General features: G+C 44.2%; 1 protein-coding gene and 1 non-coding gene across 5 annotated transcripts in view; both read right to left on the bottom strand.

Moving 5' to 3' along the window:
* Window positions 1–24979, bottom strand: part of NCALD (neurocalcin delta) — a 302037-nt gene that overhangs the window by 3600 nt on the left and 273458 nt on the right. For all 4 annotated transcript variants that reach the window (XM_049773935.1, XM_049773937.1, XM_049773936.1 and 1 more), the window contains one exon: window positions 10075–10475. In XM_049773935.1, coding sequence (XP_049629892.1) covers window positions 10075–10452 — 378 coding nt within the window. In that variant the 5' untranslated portion in view covers window positions 10453–10475. The remainder of the gene's footprint in view (window positions 1–10074; window positions 10476–24979) is intronic.
* LOC126009899 (U6 spliceosomal RNA) lies at window positions 14080–14189 on the bottom strand. The gene has a single exon (XR_007496070.1). It is a non-coding gene; the product is annotated as a U6 spliceosomal RNA (small nuclear RNA).

Here is a 24979-nt window from a genome sequence, read left to right as displayed (position 1 = left end):
TTTGAAAGTTAAGAGAGATGACCTTAATAGCTTCTTTATAGGGGCCAGAACAGTGGTGCAAGCGTAAAGGCATCTGCCTTGCATGTGCTAGGCCTAGGATGGACTTTGTTCTATCCCCCACGTCCCATATGGTCCTCCAAACCAGGAGCGAGTTCTGAGCGTATAGCCAGGAGTAGACCCCTGAGCATCACTGGGGTGTGGCCCCAAAACAAAAACAAAAGAGTTTCATTATGGAAGACAGTGTGTAACTCTGGTGATGGGTATTCAAGTTATTGTGTAAATGTTTGTAACAGATTAATGTATAAAATTCATTTGTTATATACTCAATCTGAACTCAATATTACGTGTCCAATTGTATATGTAAAATGCCAGGAGTATTTGTAAAATAAAATAATCAGCAGTCTTAGATTTGATCATCTAAACTGGGACCATCCCAAGTCAAATGTTCAAAAGAGTTGCTCCCAGGAAGTCTCTACTCCACCCCTTTTTTTTTTTAACCCCCTGGCCATCTCTGCACTTGTAAACACTGGAGACCTGGTCACTTTCTATTTCCATTTGGGAGGAAGAATGCGAAGTCCTTGTTTTTATTCACAGACCATGGCTTTGCTAATGAAATTAATTTGGGAAGTGCAGACCATTTTTTAGAAGGCCAGAGATAGGATGGGCAGAAAATGCTAGAAAGTTCTGGAGTGCAAGGTGCATGGGGATAGTTTGGGGATTTTGGGGAGAAGGGTGCATGATGGAGAAATGGCATCTCCAAATTGGGGGTAAGGGCAGAAACCTGTAAAGGTTCAGCTTTTCTGCTTGTCTGGGAACCCTGCCTGAATCCCTAAAATATCTTGCAGAAATGGGGGATAAAAATTCGACTCTCATCTTTAATTACAGAGAACTGACTTTGACAACCACGACTGAGCAGAACATTTCCTGGCACCATAAAGAAAGACTTTGGGATTTGACAACTAACATATCTGGAGCCTGTAGTATGTCTCATGACAGTACGCTCCAAGGATAGAGATACCCTGTATCTCTTTGGCCAAGGAAATTTCCTTTCCAATTTCTCCAATATTTACTGTGCATATGCAAAAAAAAACAAAAAACAAAACAAAACACACACACAAACAACCAAACTAACAACAACAACAGCAAAACTTGCCATATTGCCCCCTATTTTTTAAGATTATCTTTCTTATTGCTTTTTCTTTCTTCTTTTAATTTCATTTATATTTATAGCTTCTAGACAGGGGCTCCTGCCTGCCTTTTATTTTATTTTATTTTTTATTAACAGAATCATAGAACAGGAATCATCTTGTTCTGCCCCATATTTATTTTTTTTGTTTATTTTGTTTTATTTTTGGGTCACACCTGGCAGTTACTCCTGGCTCTATGCTCAGAAATCACTCCTGGCAGGGGGACCATATGGGATGCCGGGATTCGAACCACCATCCTCCTGCATGGAAGGCAAACGCCCTACCTCCATGCTATCTCTTCGGCCCCTCTGCTCCATATTTCTATGTCTTTCTACAAACTGAGGGGAAAAAATGTGGATGGGACCCAAGGGCCAGGAGCATTGAGTGGACATAAAAAATGGTCAATCCTAAATGCCCAAATCAAAGTCGCCAGCAATAGAATCAAGAGACTACAACAAACTGTACACAGAAGGGACCTGTTACACTAGCAGTCCAGGGAGTTATTAAGGATGGAGCTATGGGAGGTATGATGGAGGGAGTCAACACTGGGGTGGGAATGTCCCTATTTCTCTGTTACTAATGTACCAGAAATACAACTGTGGAAGACTTGTAATGCATATTGAATCCAATAAAAATTATCAAAAATTTTGAATCTCAGGCAGATCCATTGGCATTGAACAATGAAATTGGGCTGACCCCGGGACTGCCAGGGTTGGCCTCCAATGCCCACCAGAGCTGCCCCTGCTACAACTTCTTGAATGGAAGGTCAAGTGTGGCCACAACTGGGAAGATGGTGGGTGTCCACTATATGGGTGGACATGTAAGGGCTACACTCTACGTGTAGGCCCCTCTTGACTTTCCTGAGAAACCTCACTAAAGTCAGAGACCAGCTATTTGTCCTCTTTCTTCTGGACCCCAGCTTCATGTTCCCTCTAGACCCTATCTATGCCAAGTCTCTAGGGCCAACTGGATCCTTGGGAAAGCTGACTAAGGGTACAGAAAAAGGATGGTTTCCACCTCAAAGACTGGGCTGTGCAATAAACAGGTCATGAGAACATGCAGTGATAGAAGGATGCTGAGTCTTATCTTGGAGTCCTCCAGACTCTCTGAGGCTTTCTGGCACCTCCGAAGAAACTTCTGGTGAACTCCTGCATCAGTCACTGGTATCAAATTATGAACACATCTGCATATGCACATGCATATGTACAAACATAATTGTGCACATACATACACACATTCCTCCCAAAGAGTTCAAGATTCATGGTAACTCTCTTGTGACTCCATCATCCAAGCAATTTTAGAGCACAGGAGAGAGCGTAGAAATCAGTTTCTTTTGCCCATCACAGAAAGAGCATTGGGGAGCAAGGCAGGGGAGGTGAAGGGATGTGGATAGCATTCATGGGCAAATGTTGGGGTCACTTTGGGGTCAGAATCTATCTTTTTTCCTTATATTTGAGCTACTATAGTTACTAGGGTTACTAGTTATGCTTTTGAGGGTGCTAGCGCTACACTCCGTGGTTCACAGGAAGTAATCCTGGCTCTATGAGGAGTAACTCAGGTTACTTCTGGTTGCTGCCTGGGGGATCATGTGGTGCTGGGGTTAAATTGGAATCAACTGCATGCAAGGCATATTCCTTACCCCCTGCATTGACATCCGGTTCTCTGGGCCAATATCAATGATGTTGATGTATGTGACAGCCTCCTACGCTATCCTTATGCCTTCTTCTATCCTGCTCTTTCTACTCTTTTCCTTGCCCAAACCAAAGCCTCGTCCACCTACTTCTTGGTAATCTCCATTCTGTTGGCATATAGTCTAAGGACTTGCTTACATTGGACACTACCTATTCCTGTACATTTGCTTTTTTATTTTTTTTACCACACATGAGAAAGACCAACCAGCACATGGCTTTCTCCTTCTGATATATTTAACTCAATCGACACAATTCTCATTCCATCCAAGTTGTAGCAAAAGGCAAGAGTTCATCTTTTCTTTGGGCTGAGCAGTATTTCCTAATGTCTATTTCTTATTGATGAGTGGGTGGGGGAACACCAGGCATTGTTAGGGGTTCCTCTTAGCTCAGTGCTTGAACATCACTCCTGATGTTGGTTGACCATAGGTGGTTCCAGGGATTAAAGCAGAGCCAGCAAGATGTAAGGTGAGCACCTGAAACCCTGGACTATGTACCCCACGCCCCAAAAATTTATTTATCTAGTAATCTTTTGTTGGGCATTAGAATTGTTTCCAGACCTTGGCTGATGTAAACAGAGTTGGGCCCATCAGGGCATCTAGCTGGGAGGTTCAGTGGAATAAAAGTAAAGTCAAAGTAGGTGAATGGGAAGAATTTTACAGTTCATGATCCACAGATCCAGCACACAAATGGTTGTGGGGTGGAAAATGGACCTCCCCCTCAACAGAAAGATTTAAAAGACTTAGTCCTCAGTTACTCAGGATGAAGAATGAGAGTGAGTGGAGAAAAATGAGGACAGGCTCACACAAAATACACAAGAGAGGCCAGAGAGACAGTACAGTGGGTAAGTTGCCTTGCATGTGGCTGACCTGGGTTTGATCCCAGGCACCACTAGGAATGACCTCTGAGCTCAAAGTCAGTTTTTCTGAGCAAACTGGAAAGCAAGACAAAACAAAGCAAAACAAAAATTCCAACCAAATGCTCAATGGAAGGAAGTAAGGGCCACAAATAATGAGTGTTAGCTCTTCCTTCCAAGTGGGAACCTCTGAGTGAACTTGGTGGTTCTCAGGGGCCCAGGGCTATGGGAAAAGGCATCCATCTCTCTGTGTCTTGTATAGCCCTCAGACTGCCTGGCTTCCTCATGCTCTTTCTTTTCAAATGTGTATCTACCTGGAAATAACTCAGCAACCAAGGCTTGTCCATTGACATGGGAACTCCCAGAGCTGAGTGCCATGAGCCTGAGGTGATGAGTCCCTACATATGCAACCATGGGGGGACACAGAACCAGACTTGGGAGGGAGAGTCAGTTTCTTTGCTTCCTTTTCATAATAGTCACTGCCCTTTCTGTCCTCCTAGTTGCATCACAAAATCCAAATCCAGGCTCCGGAATCCCATGAGAGCCAAGAGGCCACCCCAGATGGCAACAGGAAGCAGATCTTGGCTTTTCTTAGCTGCAGCTTCCCCCGCAAATATAATGGGATTAGACCCCCCAAAAAGGCCAGGCTCTGGTGGTTTATTTTTAGCGACATCAGTGAGGGAGAGCAAGACATCCTGTTTTTAATTAGACTGAACTGTCCCTGTTTTTCTCTGGGTGAAGGCAGAGCCAGGAACACCCAGGAGTTGGCTCTAAGGATAGGGAAAGTGAGGGTCAGTCCCCAGAGTCTAACCAGCTTTCTTGGGAAGGAAGCCAGACACACAGTAGAGGCTGGGGTGGGGGTCCCCAGCAGGATAAGGCCCTGCCCCTTGTGGACAGAGCTGTCTTAGGATGTTTCAGATGGCTCTGAGGCCAAGAGGACTTGGAAGAGGCGTCCTCAGCAACTTTCTTGGAAATTCTGACAATCCAACCATGGCTGAGCATTTCATGGGAGAGGCCACCGCCTTCTCTCAACCCAACCTACTTTTGTTTTATTAGATTTTCCTCGAAAGAAACAAGCTCATTATTCATTACCTCTCCTTCCAATTCCACACCCCCACCATTTACTTGGCTTCTGGGGGTAAATAACCTCAGAATTCACCCCAAAAAATCTCCTTCAGCTGCTCTCAGCCATGTGCCCTCCCTACCTCCTATGCCTATTTAATCCTCTAGCTGTTTCATTTCCAGTTTCTCAGTCTCCATTATTTTCACATGAAGGAAAAAAATATTTTTCACTATTTTTTCAAATTTCTTTTAATGTGGCTCTCATGTAGTACTCAAAAGTCCAGAGCTCCCATCCTAGAGATTCTCAGTACAGCAGACTGTGTTTCCTTACTAGAACCCAAGTTCTGAGATGCTGGGGAAACCCCAAGTTTCCCCAGGGACAAACTTGTGGTGGTTAGGGAGACCATGTAGTGCCAGAGATCCAACCTGTGTCATCTACATGTCTCTTTTCTCCAACTATCTGTCTGGCCCAAATTAGTTTTCAGTAATTTCTCTCTAGAAAGGTGATTCACACAACCCGTAGAGTTCAAACTATTTTCCTAGACAGACATTCTGGAGCTTCTGTGTTTCAGGGATGCAAGTTCTTTATCATGTGTGCAGGGGTGTGTATGTGACAATGAGTTCGTTGGCTTTGGGGGTATTGACAGCATGGCATCAGTGTGTTAGTTTTGGTGGATTATCAAGGAACAGCTGGCTGTGTTAGAAGTGACCATCTGCCATGATAGAAGTGACCACCTGGATGAAGATCTCTCTTCATCCATGTGGCACAGGCCAATGAAGTAGTCTAGAAGAATAACTAATACCATGAGAACAAGGTTGACTAGAGTTCAATGACATTTTATGCCCACTCAGAACCCCTGCACATGCCCATGTATGAGGAACATGGCAGACTCTGATCTAAAGACTGTGGTCTTTAAGAGGATGGGCAATTAGACAAGCACCCAAGGATATCATGATATGAAGGTAGAGCCAGAGATTAGAGTGAGGAAACCCCAAAAGCCAAGGGACAGTGGCCACTATTGGGATCTCAGAGAGCAGCATAGAATAGGTTTCCCTTCTAGAATGTTCCATCCTTCCAGAAGCAGCCAAATTCTTAAACTCCTGGATCCCGATCTGTGCTTAAATAGAATACCTCTCTGTTGTTTCTAGCTCCATGGGTGTTGTGTATGTAAACATTTTTATGGGATTATTATGTTACTGACCCTACCCTGATCAGTGATTGTGCCCTACCCTAGGGTATGACCTGGCATTCTGCTCCCACCCTAGGGTGGTACCTAATTCTGGGGCATAAAAGCAAGGGTCTGTGGAAGGTGAAGGGCTTTTTTCTGAGGCCTATTCTTGGGCCTTTTGGCTTGGGCCTCTTCATGGAATAAAGAGCTATTTTCTTCGGAAGCCTGACTGCCTGTTGGCTTTCTTCCCTCCGCATTCTCCTCAGAACCGCCAGCTGAACAGGGTAACAGACGTGTGGTCCGAGCTGGAGGAGAAAGGCCTCATCCTCCATCCCTCCATCAGTCAACCTCATCAGGGGCTGACTTGCAACACATGGGCATGAAAACATAACATAGAGACCCTAGGAAACAAAGTCAGTATGGAAGTTTTTATGACAAGGCAATGCCCCTAAACCAGTATTGGGGGGGGGGAGGGCTGTGCCTACAAGCCCATGGGAAAGAGCTGTAGGGAACATGAAAATAAGGAAGAGCCCTGAAGGAGACAGGGAGCATTCTAGAGAGAGATAACTAATAGGAAAGAAGAACTGGCCAGAGTGATCTGATGACAGATTCAGCTCTCAAAGTTGATGCTGAAGCAAGAATGAACCTTGGCTGAGTTATAGCTGGCTCCACTTAAGGAGAGAGCCATAGCACAGCAGCTAAGAAAGGACTAAGATGAGTTCTTGAGTTACATTCTGTTTCAGTTGTGTCCCAGTCACATCTAAAGACCATCCACTAGGCAAGAGTTGGGGTGAACCCAGAGGTGCCAGAGCAGATGGTCTAAGAGCTCTTGCCCCCACTTTCTCCAGAATCAGAAGAGGGTTCCAAGGTCCCAGATATTAAAAAAGCAAATGTCAGGTAGAAAGAAGTGTGAAAGAGTATAAAGAAGAATCCCGGAGCCGGGCGGTGGCGCTAGAGGTAAGGTGCCTTGCCTTGCCTGCGCTAGCCTTGGACGGACCGCGGTTCGATCCCCCGGTGTCCCATATGGTCCCCCAAACCAGGAGCGAAGCCAGGAGCGACTTCTGAGCGCGTAGCCAGGAGTAATCCCTGAGCATCACTGGGTGTGGCCCAAAAACCAAAAACAAAACAAAACAAGAAGAATCCCATCTGCTGGGCCTTCTTGACTCCCAGTGGCTGAGACGATCATAGTGAGGTTGTCTACATAGGATACAGATGAGAATCAAGAGGAAGGGGAAGTCCTGGAGGGCAATCAGTGGCTGCCCCTATTATCTTCCCCTACTTTTCCATTGCTGGAGAGGTAGAGGCCTTATTCATCATGTGAATGATGCTGAGTATTCATTCATCTCTCCATTCGTCATGTGGGTAGTGCTGAGAGGTGGGGAGCTCCCAATGTAAATAGAGGCCTTTGAATTAGTCCTCATGTATCTTAATTGGGTTTTGTTGGTCTTGATTCCCCATTGCCTTTTCATCTGACTTTTCCCTCTCCCCTTGTGGCATGGGGCTTTGTTTTTATTCCTAATACATGCTAGTGAGTGAGGAGGCCTGAGTGTGAGCTGCCGTCTAGGCTTGTGGTTCCACATGGTGGTGCAAGTGGCTTATGGGTAAATAGCTTGCAGTATGAGTTTCTTGCCTGCTAAAACCTTCATATTTTTGTGGATTGTTTATTGTGGGGAATTGCTATCAGATCAGCTTCTCCTTTCCTGCATGGATAGGGGGCATGGGATTCTCCTTTCCCCACTCTGAACTGGAGACCATTCAATCCGACATTCAGCACCCCAACCCTGCCTTTATCAACTGTATCAAAGAACCTAGAATCACTGCCAGGAGGGACAACCTGATTCTAAATAACAGTGGTATGAACCTGGGCTCTCAACACAATGTTCAATCTTTAAATAAAGTCAAGGTCAGTGAGGAATGAAGCCAACCAGGGAGACTGTTCTGGCCACAAGAGCTAGTTGGTGCATGCTGTGTATGTGTGTGTGTATGTGTATGTGTGAGCATATGTATATGTATCTATGTGTAACACTGCTGACCTTGAAAACAAATGTAGGTTGCCCAGGTTTTCTATCAAAGGTCAGCCAGCCATATACCTGTGGGCTCCAGGCAACAGACTAGCACTGAAACCAATCCCCTCTAGAAAGGAGATTTTTGGGGATGAGGGGGAAGAAGAGATTTTGGATTATATCTGGTGGTGCTCAGAGAACCCTATGTGACCAAATGAGATCAGTCATATGTCAGCAAAGCTCCTAAACTCAGAACCTGGAAGGTGTTTTCTAGAAAGAATAAAAATTATGCAGTGGGTAAGGAGAGGCAGCAGGGAATCTTTTTTGCAGGGGTGTGCTGGTCGATGGGGCCCCCCACGTGAGAGGATTCTGTGACAAGGTGAGTGTTGGTGGCTGGTTTAAGACTGTTGTCAGGAGGCCGTCTGAATGCAGTGGTAAAAGGTGGTTTCGCAATTGGGCTCCTAAATCTATCCCGCAGAAAACAAACCTGTGGGTAGGGAAATAATCCTTTAAGCCTCTAAAAATAAATCTGCATATGGTGTTGTTAGGCTCCTCCAGATGTGGATATTACACCAAATTGTCATTAGTAATTTTTTAGAAAATAACTTAATCGAATTTTGACATGTAGGGTAGACTCATAGTCCCTGCCCCATCCCAACACATATATAAACACCACATGGTGTGGGTTCTAGTCCTAACAACTGAAGCGGGACTTTTCACAGCACCAGGTGCTCAGCATGGGATCTTAGCACTTGTTGGGGGGGGGGGGGGGTCTGTAGGTGGGAATGGTCCCACCTACGTATCCAAGGTCTTGGCGAGTGGGAGTGAAAAGCAGAGTGAGCCATTCATAGATGGGGCATTTACTTTGTACATAGCCGACCAGGTTCAATCCTCAGCATCTCATATGGATCCCTATGCACTCCAAGGAGTGTTTCCTAAGTGTAGAGCCAGGAATTTCGCCTGAGCATCATCAGGTATGGTCCAAAAGCAAAAGAATGAGGGAACACAGGAATTGTTCATTTGCAGCATGACTCAGCCTCCATCTGAAAACAGTGAGTTCAATCTGGAGGGAGAGAGCACTGCAGGATTTCCACTTTCTGAAACCTTCCTTTGCAGGGTGCAGAAGGGGAGACCAAGAGCACTTCTATGGATGTGGGTCCTTCTAATAGCAGGCAGTTTCTAAACCTGGAGTGGATAAGCATTGATTATAGAAGTCGAGTTCTGCTAATTTAGAAGACTCAAAACATAACTATGAGTCTGGGAAGTCCTGAATTACTTTATGGAACAACGGATGCCTTACTGTGCTGAATGATCCCTTTGGACATTCTGTGCTGGACACAGGGAGTGGCAGCAAGAGCTCAGCAAGCCCCACCAGCATGCTCTGTGTCTGCTCTGCTGTTAGCTCAGCCTTCTATGCACCCCTGGTCTCCGTTCCTCCCTGTTGAGTCACTCTTGCTGCCAGGTGCCTCCCAGTGATAAACACAGGTGTGGGGCCTGCACCGGAGAAACCCACATGTCAGGAGAGTCCATACTGCAAGGCAGTTGCTATCTTTTTATGTTGTTTTTTTTTTTGGGGGGGGGGGTTCGGTCATACCCTCTGATGCTCAGGGATAACTCCTGGTTCTGCACTCAGGAATTATTTGTGGTTGCTCAGGGAACCATATGAAATGCTGGGGATTAAACCTGAGTAGGCAGTGTCCAAGACAAAACTCTACCCATGCTCCAGACCTCCAGCAGCCTCCATCTTATCACTCCTGGCCACCACCATTCCTCCCTCCCCTACCACCCACTGACTAAGGGCATTCAGGAGAACTGTGTGTCCATCCACACTAAAAAGAACATGAGAAAAAGAAAAAATAAATGGACCCCAGGGCTGGATAACTATGAAACGGGAGGCATTTGCCTTGTATTTGGCTGCAATAGTCACAACCCTTTGGAATCCAAACACTGCATATGGTACCCTGAGCTGCACGGGGGTTCCGTCCTGGGCATAGCACCAGGGATGTGACCCAAAGCCCTCTTTTGTGGCCACAGGACTGTGTGCAGGTCCAGTACCCTATGTCCACACAAGGAATAGGAGCCCAGATATTATTACTAGGACTCTCCTACCTGAACAATCTCCAACATCTCTGCCTTGCTGATGTAGCCATTGCCATCCAGGTCGTACATGCTGAAGGCCCACTTCAGCTTCTGCTCCAGCTTGCCCCGAGAGGTCACACTCAGGGCGATGATAAATTCTCTAAAGTCTATCGTCCCATCGCCGTTGGCATCAAAGGTGCGGAAGACATGCTCTGCAAACTTGGAAGCATCCCCATACGGGAAAAAGTTCCCATAGATTTTCTTAAACTCTTCCATGGACAAGTGGCCACTGGGGCAGTCTCTCAGGAAGCCTTTGTACCACTCCTGGATTTCGTGCTCTGTGAAGTCTGTGCTCTCTAGCAAGTCCTGCATGACCTCGGGCCGCAGCTTGCTGTTCTGTTTCCCCATCCTGGCAGGCAGCGCGAAGTCAGCTGCAGAGGGAAAAGAACAGGAACTTTAGGTCTGTCCTGGTGGGGCTAACAGTCTAATGTGATGGCTCCTTTGAGGAATGGAAAGACAGTCTTGAGTCTTGGAACACTGTTGGACATCACTGTTGATGAAAATAAAAATGATAGAAATCAGGCAAGGGTCCTGGGAATGTGGCCCAGTGGCAGAGCACTTACATTGCGTGTGTGAGGCCCTGCGTTTGAGCCTCAGAACCACCTGCACTTCCAAGCAATGAATTAAAAGTAGCCCCCAACCCAACCCAATTCTGAGAGAATTGATAGGCTGTTCAAGCAGAACAGAAATGTTATGAGTAGAAGACTGGTGTTACTTTTTAAATATTGAGCACTGTGATGGCAAAATTGTTCATGATTGAGTTTCAATCCTATAATGTACACTACCATTCACCAGCTCACATTTCTCACCACCAATATCTCCAGTTTTCCTTCCACCCCATCCTGTTACTGTTACATAGAACAATCTGCAAAGAGATTCCTAATGCAAGAGACAGAGAAGAGAAAGAGAATGAAGAGAAAAGAGATAAAGGAAAAGAGAGAAGAGAGATGAGGATGGGTATATGTGAGGAAGAGCAGGGAGAGCATGTGTGTATGCCTGTGTGTGATAGAAAGAACTGGTCACTTATTTCTACCTGACCAATTATTTGCAAGACCTGAATGAAGACTGGACTCATAACATCCAACCCAGGAAGAAAGAACAAAGAGGAAGAAGAGATAGATCAAAAATCCCTTAGCACATTTTATTGATAAAACATTTCCAAGCAGAGCTGCTAGATCACCGTCCAAACCAGCATAGACTGAGTAAAGCAAAGAGAAACCATCTAATCCCATCATAGACTGCCTACCCAGGTCACACACTTCCTCCAACAGAATCCATCTATGGCCAACTTTGGGTCTAAGTGGTGGCTAAGACAATGCAACATGAATCTGCAACATGAATCATATGAATGTGATCAGGGCTTATGCAATAGGCCCATTGAGGACTGAGCTAAATGGTGACATCATGGACCTATGACTTCCTCTTTCTGGGAAGAGGCTCACACTAACCAAGTGGAGACAACCTGACTGGGTCGACCTTTGAGCTGTGCCTTTTCATGAGTTTTCTGGAGATATGATTGACACATCGTCAGCATTTATGGAGTACATAGTAACCTGGAATGTATCTATCTTGAGATGGGATTGCCATCATCATGGCAGTTTCTACAATTGACCTAATGCTCATCACCTCACTGGGCTTTATTCATTCCCTTTTTGTGATGAGAAAGTTCTCTTAGCAGCCTTCAATGAAACAACTGGTATTGTCAACCATGTGGCCCAGCAGAGCCCATTTATTTCCTAATTGGAAGTTGGTACCTTTTCACTCCCTGCCCCAATTCTCCACCTGTTGTCTCTTACAGTGAATTGTTTGTGGCACTCCACTATAAAGAAAGTTCTAGAGAGCTGCATTGGAACTCACATCTGCTCAAATTTCTTTCATAATACCACAGTCCCTACAATAAGGAATAGTACATATAGTAGATTTTTGTTTCAGAAATTTTTTGTCTTCTTTTTCTTCTTGCATTTTTGTTTTGGGTTGGTTTGGGCCCACACCTAGTGGTGTCCATGGATTACTCCCATTCTGCATCCAGAGATCACTCATAAAGAGGTTCAGCAGAATTTAGGTGGTGCCAGGGATTGAGTCAGGTTCAGCTGTCTGCAAGGCAAGTGCCCTACCCAATGTACTATCTCTCCAGACCCTGATTTCTTTGTTTCCTATGCCAGAGCTGTACTCTGCTGAGCTCCCTAAGCCATTCATTGCCCAAAGATTGTGGGGAATGAGTTTCTTGCTTATTAGCAGGCATGGAATCTACATGAAAAAACTGATTTCATAGGACTATATTTATGGGAAATAGGCAAACATCATTTCTTGCAAGAGCAAAAATTAAACTCCAACTCCAAAAGGAGAGCAAACAAAATTTATCTATTAAATATCCCGATAACTCTTTCTTCCAGAGAGTGACCCTTTTCCTCCTCACCCATTTTCTTTTCCCATGAGGAAAAAAAAGGAGGTGCAACGTTAGGGAGGCTGGTTTCTATTAGAATTTTAAAACTACCATTTAGTTGCTAAGTTGGCAATTTGCCTGAAGGGAGAATTCAGATATAGTAGCTAATGCATAATACATGGGTTTACAAAACTGGGAAACAGTTTATGAAATTTCCAAATTATTGGCAGGTTTTCCTTTTGGGCAGTTCTCAGAGCCCAGCTCTTTCGCAATGTCTCTGATGTTCAGTCAAATCACCAAGATTACCCTTTGCTTCTGTGCAAATCACGGATGCTTGGCCTTGGGATAAAAATGCCATTTTGATATTTAAATCTACTCCCTTCGAGAATGATTTCTTTCTCTGCACATATAAAGCACAGTTCCTAAAAAAAAAAAAAAAAAAAAACAAACAAACAAACCCAAAACGAGTTCCCTTGCCTACGTTCAAAAAGTGCTGCTCATTTATTTGCTGCCTTTTTTTTTTTTTTCTTTTTTTCACTAGAAACAAATTGTCTCCTGTTTTGTCAAAGTCTCCCATGGAGACTGGTGTTCTCAGCAGCTATTTTTTTCTTTAACAGTAATTAACTGGCAGTTACAAATTCATTAGCACAGAAAGAAAGACCTTCCCACTGGCATAAAGCAGAGATAAGTTGTTTGGGAAGCCAAGTGTTTATGATTCAGTCCAGAATTTGTTTCAGTGGATTATCTACAAATACTTAACAAAGTCTGATAGTGAACCATCTGGACTTGGTTACTGTACCAGGCAAATCTTAAGGGCATCTGGGCTTGCAATTCTTTGAGGGATGTTGGGAGAGGGAAGAAATGCCTTTTCCTTTGGGATTTCTGCTGGTTTGAGTCAAAGAGGGAAAAACAAAGTATATCAAGGAAATGTTCCAGTCATTAGCTGTCAAGGAAAAAAAAAAGATCTGGAGTTGGACTTCAGGTCAAATCCTTTTTACGATGTCACTCGATCGTGAAAACATTCATTTCATCCCTACTGGGGCCCAGAGCTCAGGTCCATGGCCTCAGATACTGGGCTCGGGGCCCAGCTTTCTTGTTGGCCAGCTCTTGGGCATTTCTCCAGTCTCTCTGTTCCTTCTCTAACCTTAAGTCTGACCCATTGTCTACCAAGCTCCCCCTAGTGGCGTTCAGAAAGCCCCAGACTCTAACATAGTCTGCTTAAAGCTAGACCTCGAGCTTCCCCACACAGCAAAATCCAGGCTCCTTACATTGTCCCCCAAGGTCCTGTGTGAGAGTCTGACATCTATCATAAGGCCTCTCAGGTGCCCCCTCCCATTTCTTTTAAAATAAATCACATTAAAGCACCCTGATTTAAAAAGTTATTTACATTGTTGAGTTTTATACATACAATGTTCCAGAACCAATCAATCCCAATACCATTGTCAACTTCCCTCTTCCCATGCTCTCTGGTTCTCTCCTAGTTCACCTCTCTGACTTGTGACCCCTACCCAGACTGCCATCTTGATAGACACCTTTTAAGTTTGGTTGTTGAAGTTTGGGGCTCATGATTTCAGCGATGTTAACTGAAAGCATGGAATATTACATGAATATGACATGCAAATGTCATCCTTCTGCAGAAACCATGCTAATTTCTCTCTCTCTGTCATTCCAATTTTAGTATATGTGCTGAAAAATCGAGCACCCACATGTTTATTTTTTTCTGCAACACATTTCTTTCAGAATATTAAAGGATTAAAAAAATTTTGTTGATCATAAGTGGTGGTATTCAGGGTTTATTCCTGGTTCTGCATTCAGGAAATGCTCCTTGTGGTGCTCAGGGGCCCAAATGGGATGCTGAAAATTAAACCCAGATTGGCATCATGCAAAGCAAATGTCCTACCTACTATGGCTATGCACTATGGCTTCAGTCCCTGAAGGACACTTTCAAACAGAAAAAATCTTTGTCATGTTCTCCAGAAATGTTGAACCAGCCAATGTTCTCATACATTGATTGCAGCACTATTCACAATATTCCATATCTGGAAGCAACATAAATGCCCAACCCCAGAGGACTGGATAAAGAAAATGTGATATATAACTATAAATATAGATGGAGATATATCTATATATAGGCTCTACTTGGCTCTAAGAAAAGATAAACTCATACAATTTTCTGTGATCTGAATGGATTTGGAATCTAATACTGAGTGAAGTGAGTGAGACACAAGGAGAAGGGCAGACCCAGAATGATTGCTTTCATATGCAGGATATAAAGAGACATAGTAGGGAAATAACAAATGCTGAGAGAATGGGCTTCAGTAGGAAGGTATGGGGGTTTTGGGGGGGCTGTATGAGGGGACACTGGGATATAACTATAACTATAACTATAAGCTTTTGCTGGCTGGGCTGCAGGTCATTAAGGGAAACAGGAGCCATTCAAGGAAGTGCCAATGTTGTGTGATACAGCAGTTGACTAAGAGGGCAGTGGACATATTTCCCAGCTTCTTCCAGTCTTACACCACCACCACCACAACAACAACACAACAATAACACAACAACACCAAAAGAAACCTGGGGTTAATATTGATCACAAAGAAAAAAAGAAGGAAAAATATGAGTAGAAGCTACTAAAACTCCACCAAAAACGCCTCACCAGGAGTTGCTAATGATGAAGTGAAGGCTCCATTTCAAAGAAAGAAGAGAAGTGGAAGAGGAAGGTAGTGGTCTTGACCAGCGATAGAGTCTCTGAAATGCATGTGATCCCTTTTCTGTTTTATTTTTGATAGCTCATGAAATTGCACTTCTGCAATTTCTCAGAAGGTTCTATGGATACTCCAAGTCAGAGTTCAGAGTACAATTTCCCAGGAAAGAGTCCATTAGGGTACCTGGACTACCTGGATGACAGAGAGCAAGAAGTTTGATGGCAAACAGTGGAGGGCTCCTGAAACACCATTGAACAGGACCCTGTCATTGAAGGCCACCATCAGACACACAGAACCCCCAGAGGTTTCAGGAGTCTAGGCTCACAATAGTCTTTGTCTTCTGGGTCCAACGAACCAGGCCATTTAAGAGTCACTTTGAATTTTCAGACAAAGGAATATGTATGGTATAAAAATACACTAAGAAAAAGATTTCTAAAGTTCAAGGAAAGCAATTTTGGATGCTATAGTGAATGAGAGTGAGTTTACTAGATCTTGTCAGTCAGCTGTTTGAGAAGACTTCATTCTATGGACAGGTGAAAACAAGGGTTTCTTTCTGGAGTCTAAGTTGGCATTGATTTTCAGTGATGGAGAGTAGAGAAAAATCTGACGCATTTTTATAATTGAGCTGGCCCCGTAGTGAGAGCTTGACAGGAGAACACAGGGACACATGGTGGCCAATCCAAGATCTGGAGCATAGAAACACATCAAGAGGCTATTCAAACTCCAGCAAGGAAAGACTGAAATTACAGAATAATTGCATCAAATTCACTTATATTTGAGTGTGTCACATTCAGAGGTTCTCAGAGCTTACAGACACCTAGCTCTGTGCCCAGGAATCATTTCTGGCAGGGCTCAGGGGATTCAATGCAGTGCCAGGGATTAAACTGAGGTTGACTGCATATAAAACAAAGCTTCATACTCTGCACTATTTCTCCGGCCTCTTCATTTTATCATGACCCAAGAATATTCTCTCTTCTGGCCTTGGTGGGATTGGGAGACAGAAAGTCAAGACCTTTACCCAACCTTCCCCATCAACCTCTCCCCTCCTCTCCTGGGGAATCACAGAAGGACTTTGCATGTATTGCCTATAATACCTAAGTCAGCCCCTGCCTGGAAGAGGCTTTCTTTCCACTGGTGGGGGGGGTATAGTTCACGTTTCCTCATGGTCTGTGAGCCACATGGGACACCAGTGTGCCACTGTGCTCTGAGATCCAGCTTGAGAAAAATCAGTCTGGTCTGGGGGTCCAGGACTCATTGTCTAAAATATCTGTGCCCTTCATACAAGCCAGTATCTCAGACTCTGAAGGACCTACTCTTGGGCTTTTTCCCAAGTTTTATTTTCTATAAAAAGAAAGCAAAACCACATTACTGTCAAGGAAACATACAGACTCTGAATAGAACATTATCTAACAGCCGCCTTCCCCAACCCCCCCACCCCCAATGGAGATGCCGTTTTCTTTTCAGTTTTGCTGTTTAATAAAGCAGTGGATCTTTATTGTAAATATATATTCAAGGAATAATGGGGCATGAAGTCAGAAATTTTCACACTGAAATAACAGGTCTGAAAAACTCAGCTTATGCAGCTCTTGCCAGGTATGGGGTTTGGGGAGACTCCATGCCAGAGGCCTTCTCCCTAGCCTGGGGAGTGCTGGGAGGCTTGACAGGCCCCCAGCTGTCCCCCTCTTCCTCCCCTGGTCTCCAGGCCCTCCCTGGGTGCCGACCCAAATGGCCAGAAGTGGTTCAGGTGGACTCTTTTTTTTTTTTTTTTTGGTTTTTGGGCCACACCCAACGGTGCTCAGGGGTTACTCCTGGCTGTCTGCTCAGAAATAGCTCCTGGCAGGCACAGGGGACCATATGGGACACCGGGATTCGAACCAACCACCTTAGGTTCTGGATTAGCTGCTTGCAAGGCAAACACCGCTGTGCTATCTCTCCAGGCCCTCAGGTGGACTCTTAAGGGTCCTCAGGTTCCCCCTTCCCTCTGTACTCCAGGGGGGAGGTGCATGGGGAGGAGGATGGGCAGACATCTGGCTTCCAGTTTCCTCTCTGATTCTGGAGGCCAGCTCTTGCCAGGTATAGGGTTTGGGGAGCTCCATACCGGCGGCCTTCTCCCTAGCCTGGGGAGTGCTGGGAGGCTTGGTAGGCTCTCAGCCATCCTCCACTTTCTCCCCTGGACTCCAGGCCTTCCCTGGGTGCTGGCCCAGATGGCCAGAAGTAGGTTCAGGTGGACTCTTAGCAGTCCTCAGGCGTTCCCCTTCCCTCCGTACTCCAGGGGGGAGTGCATGGGAAGGAGGGTGGGCAGATATCTGGCTTCTGGTTTCCTCTTTGATTCTGGAGGCAGGCTCTTGCCAGGTATGGAGTTTGGGGAGGCCCCATGCTGGAGGCCTTCTCCCTAGCCTGGGGAGTGCTGGGAGACTTGGCAAACCCCCAGCCACCCCCCCTCTTTCTGCCCTGGACTCCAGGCCTCCCTGCGTTCCGGCCCTTATGGCCAGAAGTAGGTTCAGGTGGACTCTTAGCAGTCCTCAGGCTTCCCCCTTCCCTCTGTACTCCAGGGGGGAGGTGCATGGGGAGGAGGGTGGGCAGATATTTGGATTCTGGTTTCCCCTTTGATTCTGGAGGCTAGCTCTTGCCAAGTATGTGGTTTGGGGAGCACCCATGCCGGAGGTCTTCTCCCTAGCCTGGTGAAAGCTGGGAGGCTTGGCAGGCCCCCAGCCGTCCCCCTTTTTCTCCCCTGGACTCCAGGCCTTCTCTGGGTGCCAGCCCAGATGGCCAGAAGTGGGTTCAGGTGTACTCTTAGCAGTCCTCAGGCTACCCCCTCCCTCCATACTCCAGGGGGGAGGTGCATGGGGAGGAGGGCAGGCAAATATCTGGCTTCTGGTTTCCTCTTTGATTCTGGAGGCCAGCTCTTGCCAGGTATGGGGTTTGGGGAGGCCCCATGCCAAAGGCCTTCTCCCTAGTCTAGAAAGTGCTGGGAGGCTTGGCAGGCCCCCAGCAATCCCCTTCTTTCTCCCCTGGAATCCATGCCTGGGTGCCGGTCCAGGTGGATTCTATAGGGGTCATCAGGCTTTCCCCCTACCTCTCCCTACACTAATGGAATGCGCTTTGGGAGAAGAGCAGGCTGTTGCAGCACTGGTTTATGTTGGGACAGTCACAGGAAATTTTTTCTCCTGGGTCCCCTTTTCAATAACCATCCGGGGGCTAGTGCCCCCATGCGTACAATATATATATATTAATAGTATTAAATGCCTATAGTTTATATATATATATATATAATATCCATTTGGTATTGTGACCTTGATTCTGCCCTACAAAGCTCATTTCTAATCTTGTACTGCTTCAGTCCCAACCATTATTTCTCCCCATTTACCCATGTAGGTACTGCTCATGACATGAAGCTCACCACATAGAGTAATGAGTGCAGTTAAGAGAAATAACTACACTGAAAACTATCATAACAATGTGAATGAATGAGGGAAATAGAAAGCCTGTCTTGAGTACAGGTGTGGGTGGGGTGGGGAGAAGGGAGATCTTAGAAATTGGTGGTGGGAATCTTGGACTGGTGAAAGGGGGTGTTCTTTACATGACTGTAATCATACAACTACAATCATATTTGTAATCACGGTGTTTAAATAAAGATAAGAAGGAAGGAAGGAAGGAAGGAAGGAAGGAAGGAAGGAAGGAAGGAAGGAAGGAAGGAAGGAAGGAAGGAAGGAAGGAAGGAAGGAAGGAAGGAAGGAAGGAAGGAAGGAAGGAAGGAAGGAAGGAAGGAAGGAAGGAAGGAAGGAAGGAAGGAAGGAAGGAAGGAAGGAAGGAAGGAAAGAGGAAGGAAGGAAGGAAGGAAGGAAGAAGGGAGGGAGGGAGAAAGGGAGGAAGGAAAGAGAGGAAAGAAAGAAAGAAAGAAAGAAAGAAAGAAAGAAAGAAAGAAAGAAAGAAAGAAAGAAAGAAAGAAAGAAAGAAAGAAAGAAAGAAAGAAAGAAAGAAAGAAAGGAAGGAAGGAAGAAAGAAAGAAGAAAGGAAGAAAGAAAGAAAGAAAGAAAGAAAGAAAGAAAGAAAGAAAGAAAGAAAGAAAGAAAGAAAGAAAGAAAGAAAGAAAGAAAGAGAAAGAAAGAAAAAGAAAGAAAGAAGGAAGGAAGGAAGGAAGAAAGAAAGAAAGAAAGAAAGAAAGAAAGAAAGAAAGAAAGAAAGAAAGAAAGAAAGAAAAAAAGAAAGAAAAAACGAGAGAGAAAGAGAGAAAGAAAGAAGGAAAATCATAAGATTATAATTTCAGGTTGAGCAAAGATCCTGCTGCTCTTAAGTTATGCTCCCTTGATCTTCATGATGAAGGTCAAACTTAGTCAGGAAAGTACCTGAGAGAGAGTCTACAGCATTTTGAGGCAAAATACAGCTGTGTTGTTAGGGCTTTATGTCTCACATCACAGATCTGAGACTGTGAAGACTCTGTGTGTGTGTGTGTGTGTGTGTGTGTGTGTGTGTGTGTGTGTGTGTTAGAGAGGGGAGCACAATACTGAGTGAGCCAGGAAAGCTCAAAGCCAAATGGAATAGTGCTCCTCAGAAACCCCAGCAAAGAGTATTGAAGAGCAGTCCCACTGATGAAACAGCTTCCCACTTTCAAATAATTGTTTCTGTCCATTGGGGGATGAAACGGGAGTGCTCAGGACTTTGGGGGACAGTGGACATGACATGTAAGCTGGTATCATATCAGGCATGTCAGCCAAGGCTATAAATTGTATTGGCTCCCAAGCTAGAAGTGTAAATTATCCAGCCATACCTAAAAAAAGATGATATACCCCAAACTATTGTTTGACTCCTCTAACTAGAAAACCCAGTATCTACATTTCTGCACATGAAGTATAAAATAAAGTTTGATTTTACTGTGTCATGCTAAGCATATTCCACTCTAAATGTTTTCTAGAACTTGTATTTTTTATTTTGGAGGAGTAAAGGGTCTTCTGAAGGACCCAGATTAGGAATACAATAAATGGTATATATATATATATACACTTCTATATACATAAATATAATTCTATTATCCATGAGAAAAGTATAACCACCAGCTGGAGTTTAGAGAAGTTGAATGGCGGGAGAGTCATTTGCATCTCTTTCTTTATTCCTAATAATAATTGTAAAAATAACTAGAATATTCTGGAGGTCGTTGTCTTGGAGATGCCACAACCACTGATGTGTAAAACATAATTTGTGGAGGAACAGCTCCAAAGACAGAGTGAGGACTGCCAGAGACATGCAACCCTTGTGAGAACTTTCAATTCAGATCTCTCCTTGAAGCATGTTTGTTTTTCCAGTTCAGTGGTGGGTGTTCAAAAACAATGTCATAGAAGAATGAGTGCTCTGAGCTATTTCGATTTTAAGTTGCCCCATGATAAGCAATTGCCTGTTTGGTTCTTAAAGAATCTAAAAACAGGCTCTGTATCACAAATCCAGAGGAAAACAAAAACTATTTATGTTTCCAGAAAACCAGTAGTGGAACAAAAGGCCAGTGAAAAACTAAAACTTGAGTAATGAAGACCCAGCCAAGAATCTAGTTCTTCCTACTCATTTAGATGACTTAGCAATGGATTCCCCAGAAGTCATCCACAAAGAGTAAATTGCAAACCTGACAGACTTCAGAACTGGTGAGACAGAGGCAGAAAGACAGCTAGTGTGCCAGCAATTTGAGTCAGAATGGTAACCACCCCACTCTGGATTGAGTTTTCTTCTATTTCACTTTGACCAGGTCAGGGTTCTTTTGTTTATTTTTATGCAGATTCAACTCTGAGGTGGGGAAGGGACTGAGGTAGGGCAATTGATAGATAAATTAGGTGCTGCTTCTACTCTGCAAGGATTGGGGACCTATGGCTGACATGACACATATGTGAACTACAGATGGGAACTATGAGGATGAATATCTCTCTGGCTTCCTGTCTTACAATATCATCTGTTTATTATCTGGCTCCATTTTCTCATCATCAGTCTATTGTCACCATGATATAGTATCTACTTATCTACCTTTCATCTGTCTCTGCTTTACTCTTTGCCACCATTTTCCTATGATAATCATTATGATCTATTATTTATTTATGCATTCCCTATCATTAATGCATGGAACACTGGGTCATTCAGCTGTGCATGTCTCAACTCCAATATAGTTTCTCCCCACAATACTCAGATTTACTGTTCTCTGCCTTCTACCCTAGGTCTAGTCTCCAGCCTCAATGTCGAGACTGAATAAATAGCACATTAAAAATGAAAAAGAAGGGCCCGGAGAGATAGCACAGCGGCGTTTGCCTTGCAAGCAGCCGAACCAGGACCTAAGGTGGTTGGTTCGAATCCCGGTGTCCCATATGGTCCCCCGTGCCTGCCAGGAGCTATTTCTGAGCAGACAGCCAGGAGTAACCCCTGAGCACTGCTGGGTGTGGCCAAAAACCAAAAAAAAAAAAAAAAAAAGGGCCCGGAGAGATAGCACAGCGGCGTTTGCCTTGCAAGCAGCCGATCCAGGACCAAAGGTGGTTGGTTTGAATCCCGGTGTCCCATATGGTCCCCTGTGCCTGCCAGGAGCTATTTCTGAGCAGACAGCCAGGAGCAACCCCTGAGCACTGCCGGGGTTAAAAAAACCAAAAAAAAAAAAAAAAAAAAAAAAAAAAAAAAAAAAAAAAAAAAGAAGAAGCAGGTGGAATGAATTGGAGCCATGTAATTCTCTTCACCAAAAGGCATCCAGAATGAATGACATCATTTCAGCATGTCATCAATTTCAAAATCATAAGTGAGCCATTTACATTCCTTTGGTTCTTTCTTCTAACTCTATAGAATTCCAGGTGTATTTTACTCTTACAAGAGGTCACTTTGGGGGTTAGACTCATTGTAGAGGGGCTCAGTGGCCCCAGAGGAACAGTACTAAGCCTGGTGGATGGGTAACAGAAGGCACAAAAGAGACAAATAACTCAAAGGCAAAACTGTCCCCCAGTAAAGCAATGAAATATCTAAGAATAACTCATCTGGGGCATTGTTAGAGAGGTGGTTGCATCAGAAGAGAGTCTGAAAATCTTTGAATTAGAAGGTGCCATTGCCAGACAGAAAGGAAGACTGGACTGTGAGAGCCAGGATAGAGAAAAAGAATCTGAGTCTAGACAGGAGCTATCTGGAACTTAAACAACTGTAGTATATATCTGAGACATTTGGTAGGTAGAATCAGGAGATGTGAATGACTGGAAATGGAAGATGCAACTGACTAGAAATGGGAGCTGTGACTGACGGGAAGTGGATGGAGAGTATAGAAGATGCTAGAAGTGGTTACTTGGTATGCCCAATTTTTGAGCACTCCAGGTATACTGAATCTTTGTATCAGAGATTGTGTAACCATTTCTTTTTGTTTGTTTGTTTGTTTGTTTTTGTTTTTGGGCCACACCCAGCGGTGCTCAGGGATTACTCCTGGCTGTCTGCTCAGAAATTGCTCCTGGCAGGCATGGGGGACCATATGGGACACCGGGATTCGAACCAACCACCTTTGGTCCTGGATCGGCTGCTTACAAGGCAAATGCTGCTGTGCTATCTCTCTGGGCCCTATGTAACCATTTCTCTTGCTTTCCTATTACCAGAAACTAGTTCAGGTTATTTGGTTTTATTGTTTTAAAAAGGAAAGAACTCCCAGGTTTGTGGAGGGCAGATCTTGATTGGCATAAGTCAATTCTAGTAACTTGATCTGACCACAGATGGTCAGTTGTTTTTTGTTTGTTTGATGGCTACCCCAGCAGTGCTCAGAGGTTACTCTTGGCTCTGTGCTCCTGGAAGGCTCACGAGACCATAGGAGTTGCCAGGTGTTAAACCTAGGTTAGTTGGGTGCAAGACAAGTGCCTAACCTGATGTACTATCTCTCTGGGCCTGAAAGTTCAGTTTTGATAATGCAATACATAATGCTAGGAGGGTAGGGGAGAGATTACTAGAAGATCTTCTATCTTCAGGAAAAAAATACCAGGATTACGCCTGTTCTTCCTTCTGCTGTGTGGTCTGGTGAGGAGATCTTAAATGTTTGCAGCCAATGACACTCTTAGCTGAGACAATTCACATCATGGCTGTGTGGACTGCAGACTCAAGATAAAATTGCTAAGTCACCGTTGTCTGACCCCAGAAATACTCTTGCTTTGTGAGAGTAGAAGTGGGTTCAACTTGCTTAAGACAAGAGATTCTTTTTTAGTTGCAGCTGGCAACATCTTAACAGAAGGAAAGAAACTACACAGTACTCCTATCTCAGGTAAAATGAACATTTTCTCTTTGTTCAACTGCTACGCCACACGGAAGCACATTCATTCAATGTACTCACAGAATCTTCCAATATCCCAGGGCATACTTTCTCTCACCAGTAAAAACTTGAGCTTGTGGCCACAAGAAATTCTCAACATGAATTGATAGAACTGGGGTCCTTCACGAGGAGATAGATCAAATCACCCACCCTGCTGAAACCTTGGCAACTGTACACAACCCTAAAACTACTGCCACAATACTGGCCCTAATTTACTTCTTTTTCATTCATTTCTGCAGACACCTAACTGCCAAAAACTCCAGGTATGCAAGTTTTGTGGCTGACATCACCAGAGACTCTTTGAAGCCAAGGGCAAGCTGCCTCCCCACAGTTTCTATACTTCTGGAAGTCCTAACAGCCATGCCCACGATCCACCACTGTCATCAAATGAGCTCATTGACTCAGTTCCACAGATTCTTTAAGTCCTGGACCATGTGGCCATCTATGTGGCCACATACCATCTCCATAATTTTAATATTGACATCCCAGTAGGATACAACAAATGAAATATGAAATTATCATAGAAGCCATCAAAGTTTAACAAACAAAAAGTTCAACTAGCATAAACAGCTTGGAAAACTTTCAGACAATGACATAATAACCCCACTGTGAGATATGACAAATTTCAAAAAAAAATTTAATGAAGTTTCTTTGTTCCTTGATAATTTCATTACCACTTAGCTGTAGCAAGCAGTATATTAAGTAAATTATCTATACCTGCCAAGGGGCAGGCTTTGGGAAGAATGCGAAACTAGGGTCAATGATGGAGGGAATGTTACACTTGTGGTGGAATTGATGTTGAAACATCGAATGCCAGAAATAATTGTTTTATGAGCAACTATGTAAACCATATTGTTTACAATAAAGAAATTTATATTTTAAAAAAATTCCCAGCAAATTAAACCTAATGTGAACTGCTTAAGATGTAGACTTTTCCTGACTGAATGATGAGGCTATTACCATAACACACATCACTGCTGATAGTATCACAAGTTAAAATTGTACCTAACATACCCAAACTACTGAACATCAGTATTAGCCTAGAGTAAGATGAAAGTTAGGCATATGGTTTCTATTGAAGGCATGTTGTTTTCACACCTTTGTAAAATTAAAAAATTTGAGGATCGTAGAGACAGTACAGTCAGTAGGGCACTTGCCTTGAAAAAACAGACCTGAGGTTGATCCCTGGCACTCCATGTGGTCCCCTGAGTCCCTCTAAGAGTGATTCCTGAGCTGAGACCAGGAATAAAACCCGAGCACAGCCTGGTATGTCTCAACCTCTTCCCAAATCAGAAAATCCTAAATGAAACCTTCATAAATTGGGGGGTGGGTGTCGCCTATACTTTATATGGAAGTAGGAATGAAGAAACAAGCAATTCCTGAGCACACTAAATGTACTAAAGCTTCCTAGCAGATATTATATATTTACCCCCTCTGTTTCATTAAGACACATAGTAGAAAGTCAGATAAAAATGACCTCATTAGGGAACCAGAGAGATA

Source organism: Suncus etruscus, chromosome 5, assembly GCF_024139225.1.
Source record: "Suncus etruscus isolate mSunEtr1 chromosome 5, mSunEtr1.pri.cur, whole genome shotgun sequence".
NCBI classification, from domain to species: domain Eukaryota; kingdom Metazoa; phylum Chordata; class Mammalia; order Eulipotyphla; family Soricidae; genus Suncus; species Suncus etruscus.
This window is presented reverse-complemented; position numbering and strand designations above follow the sequence as displayed.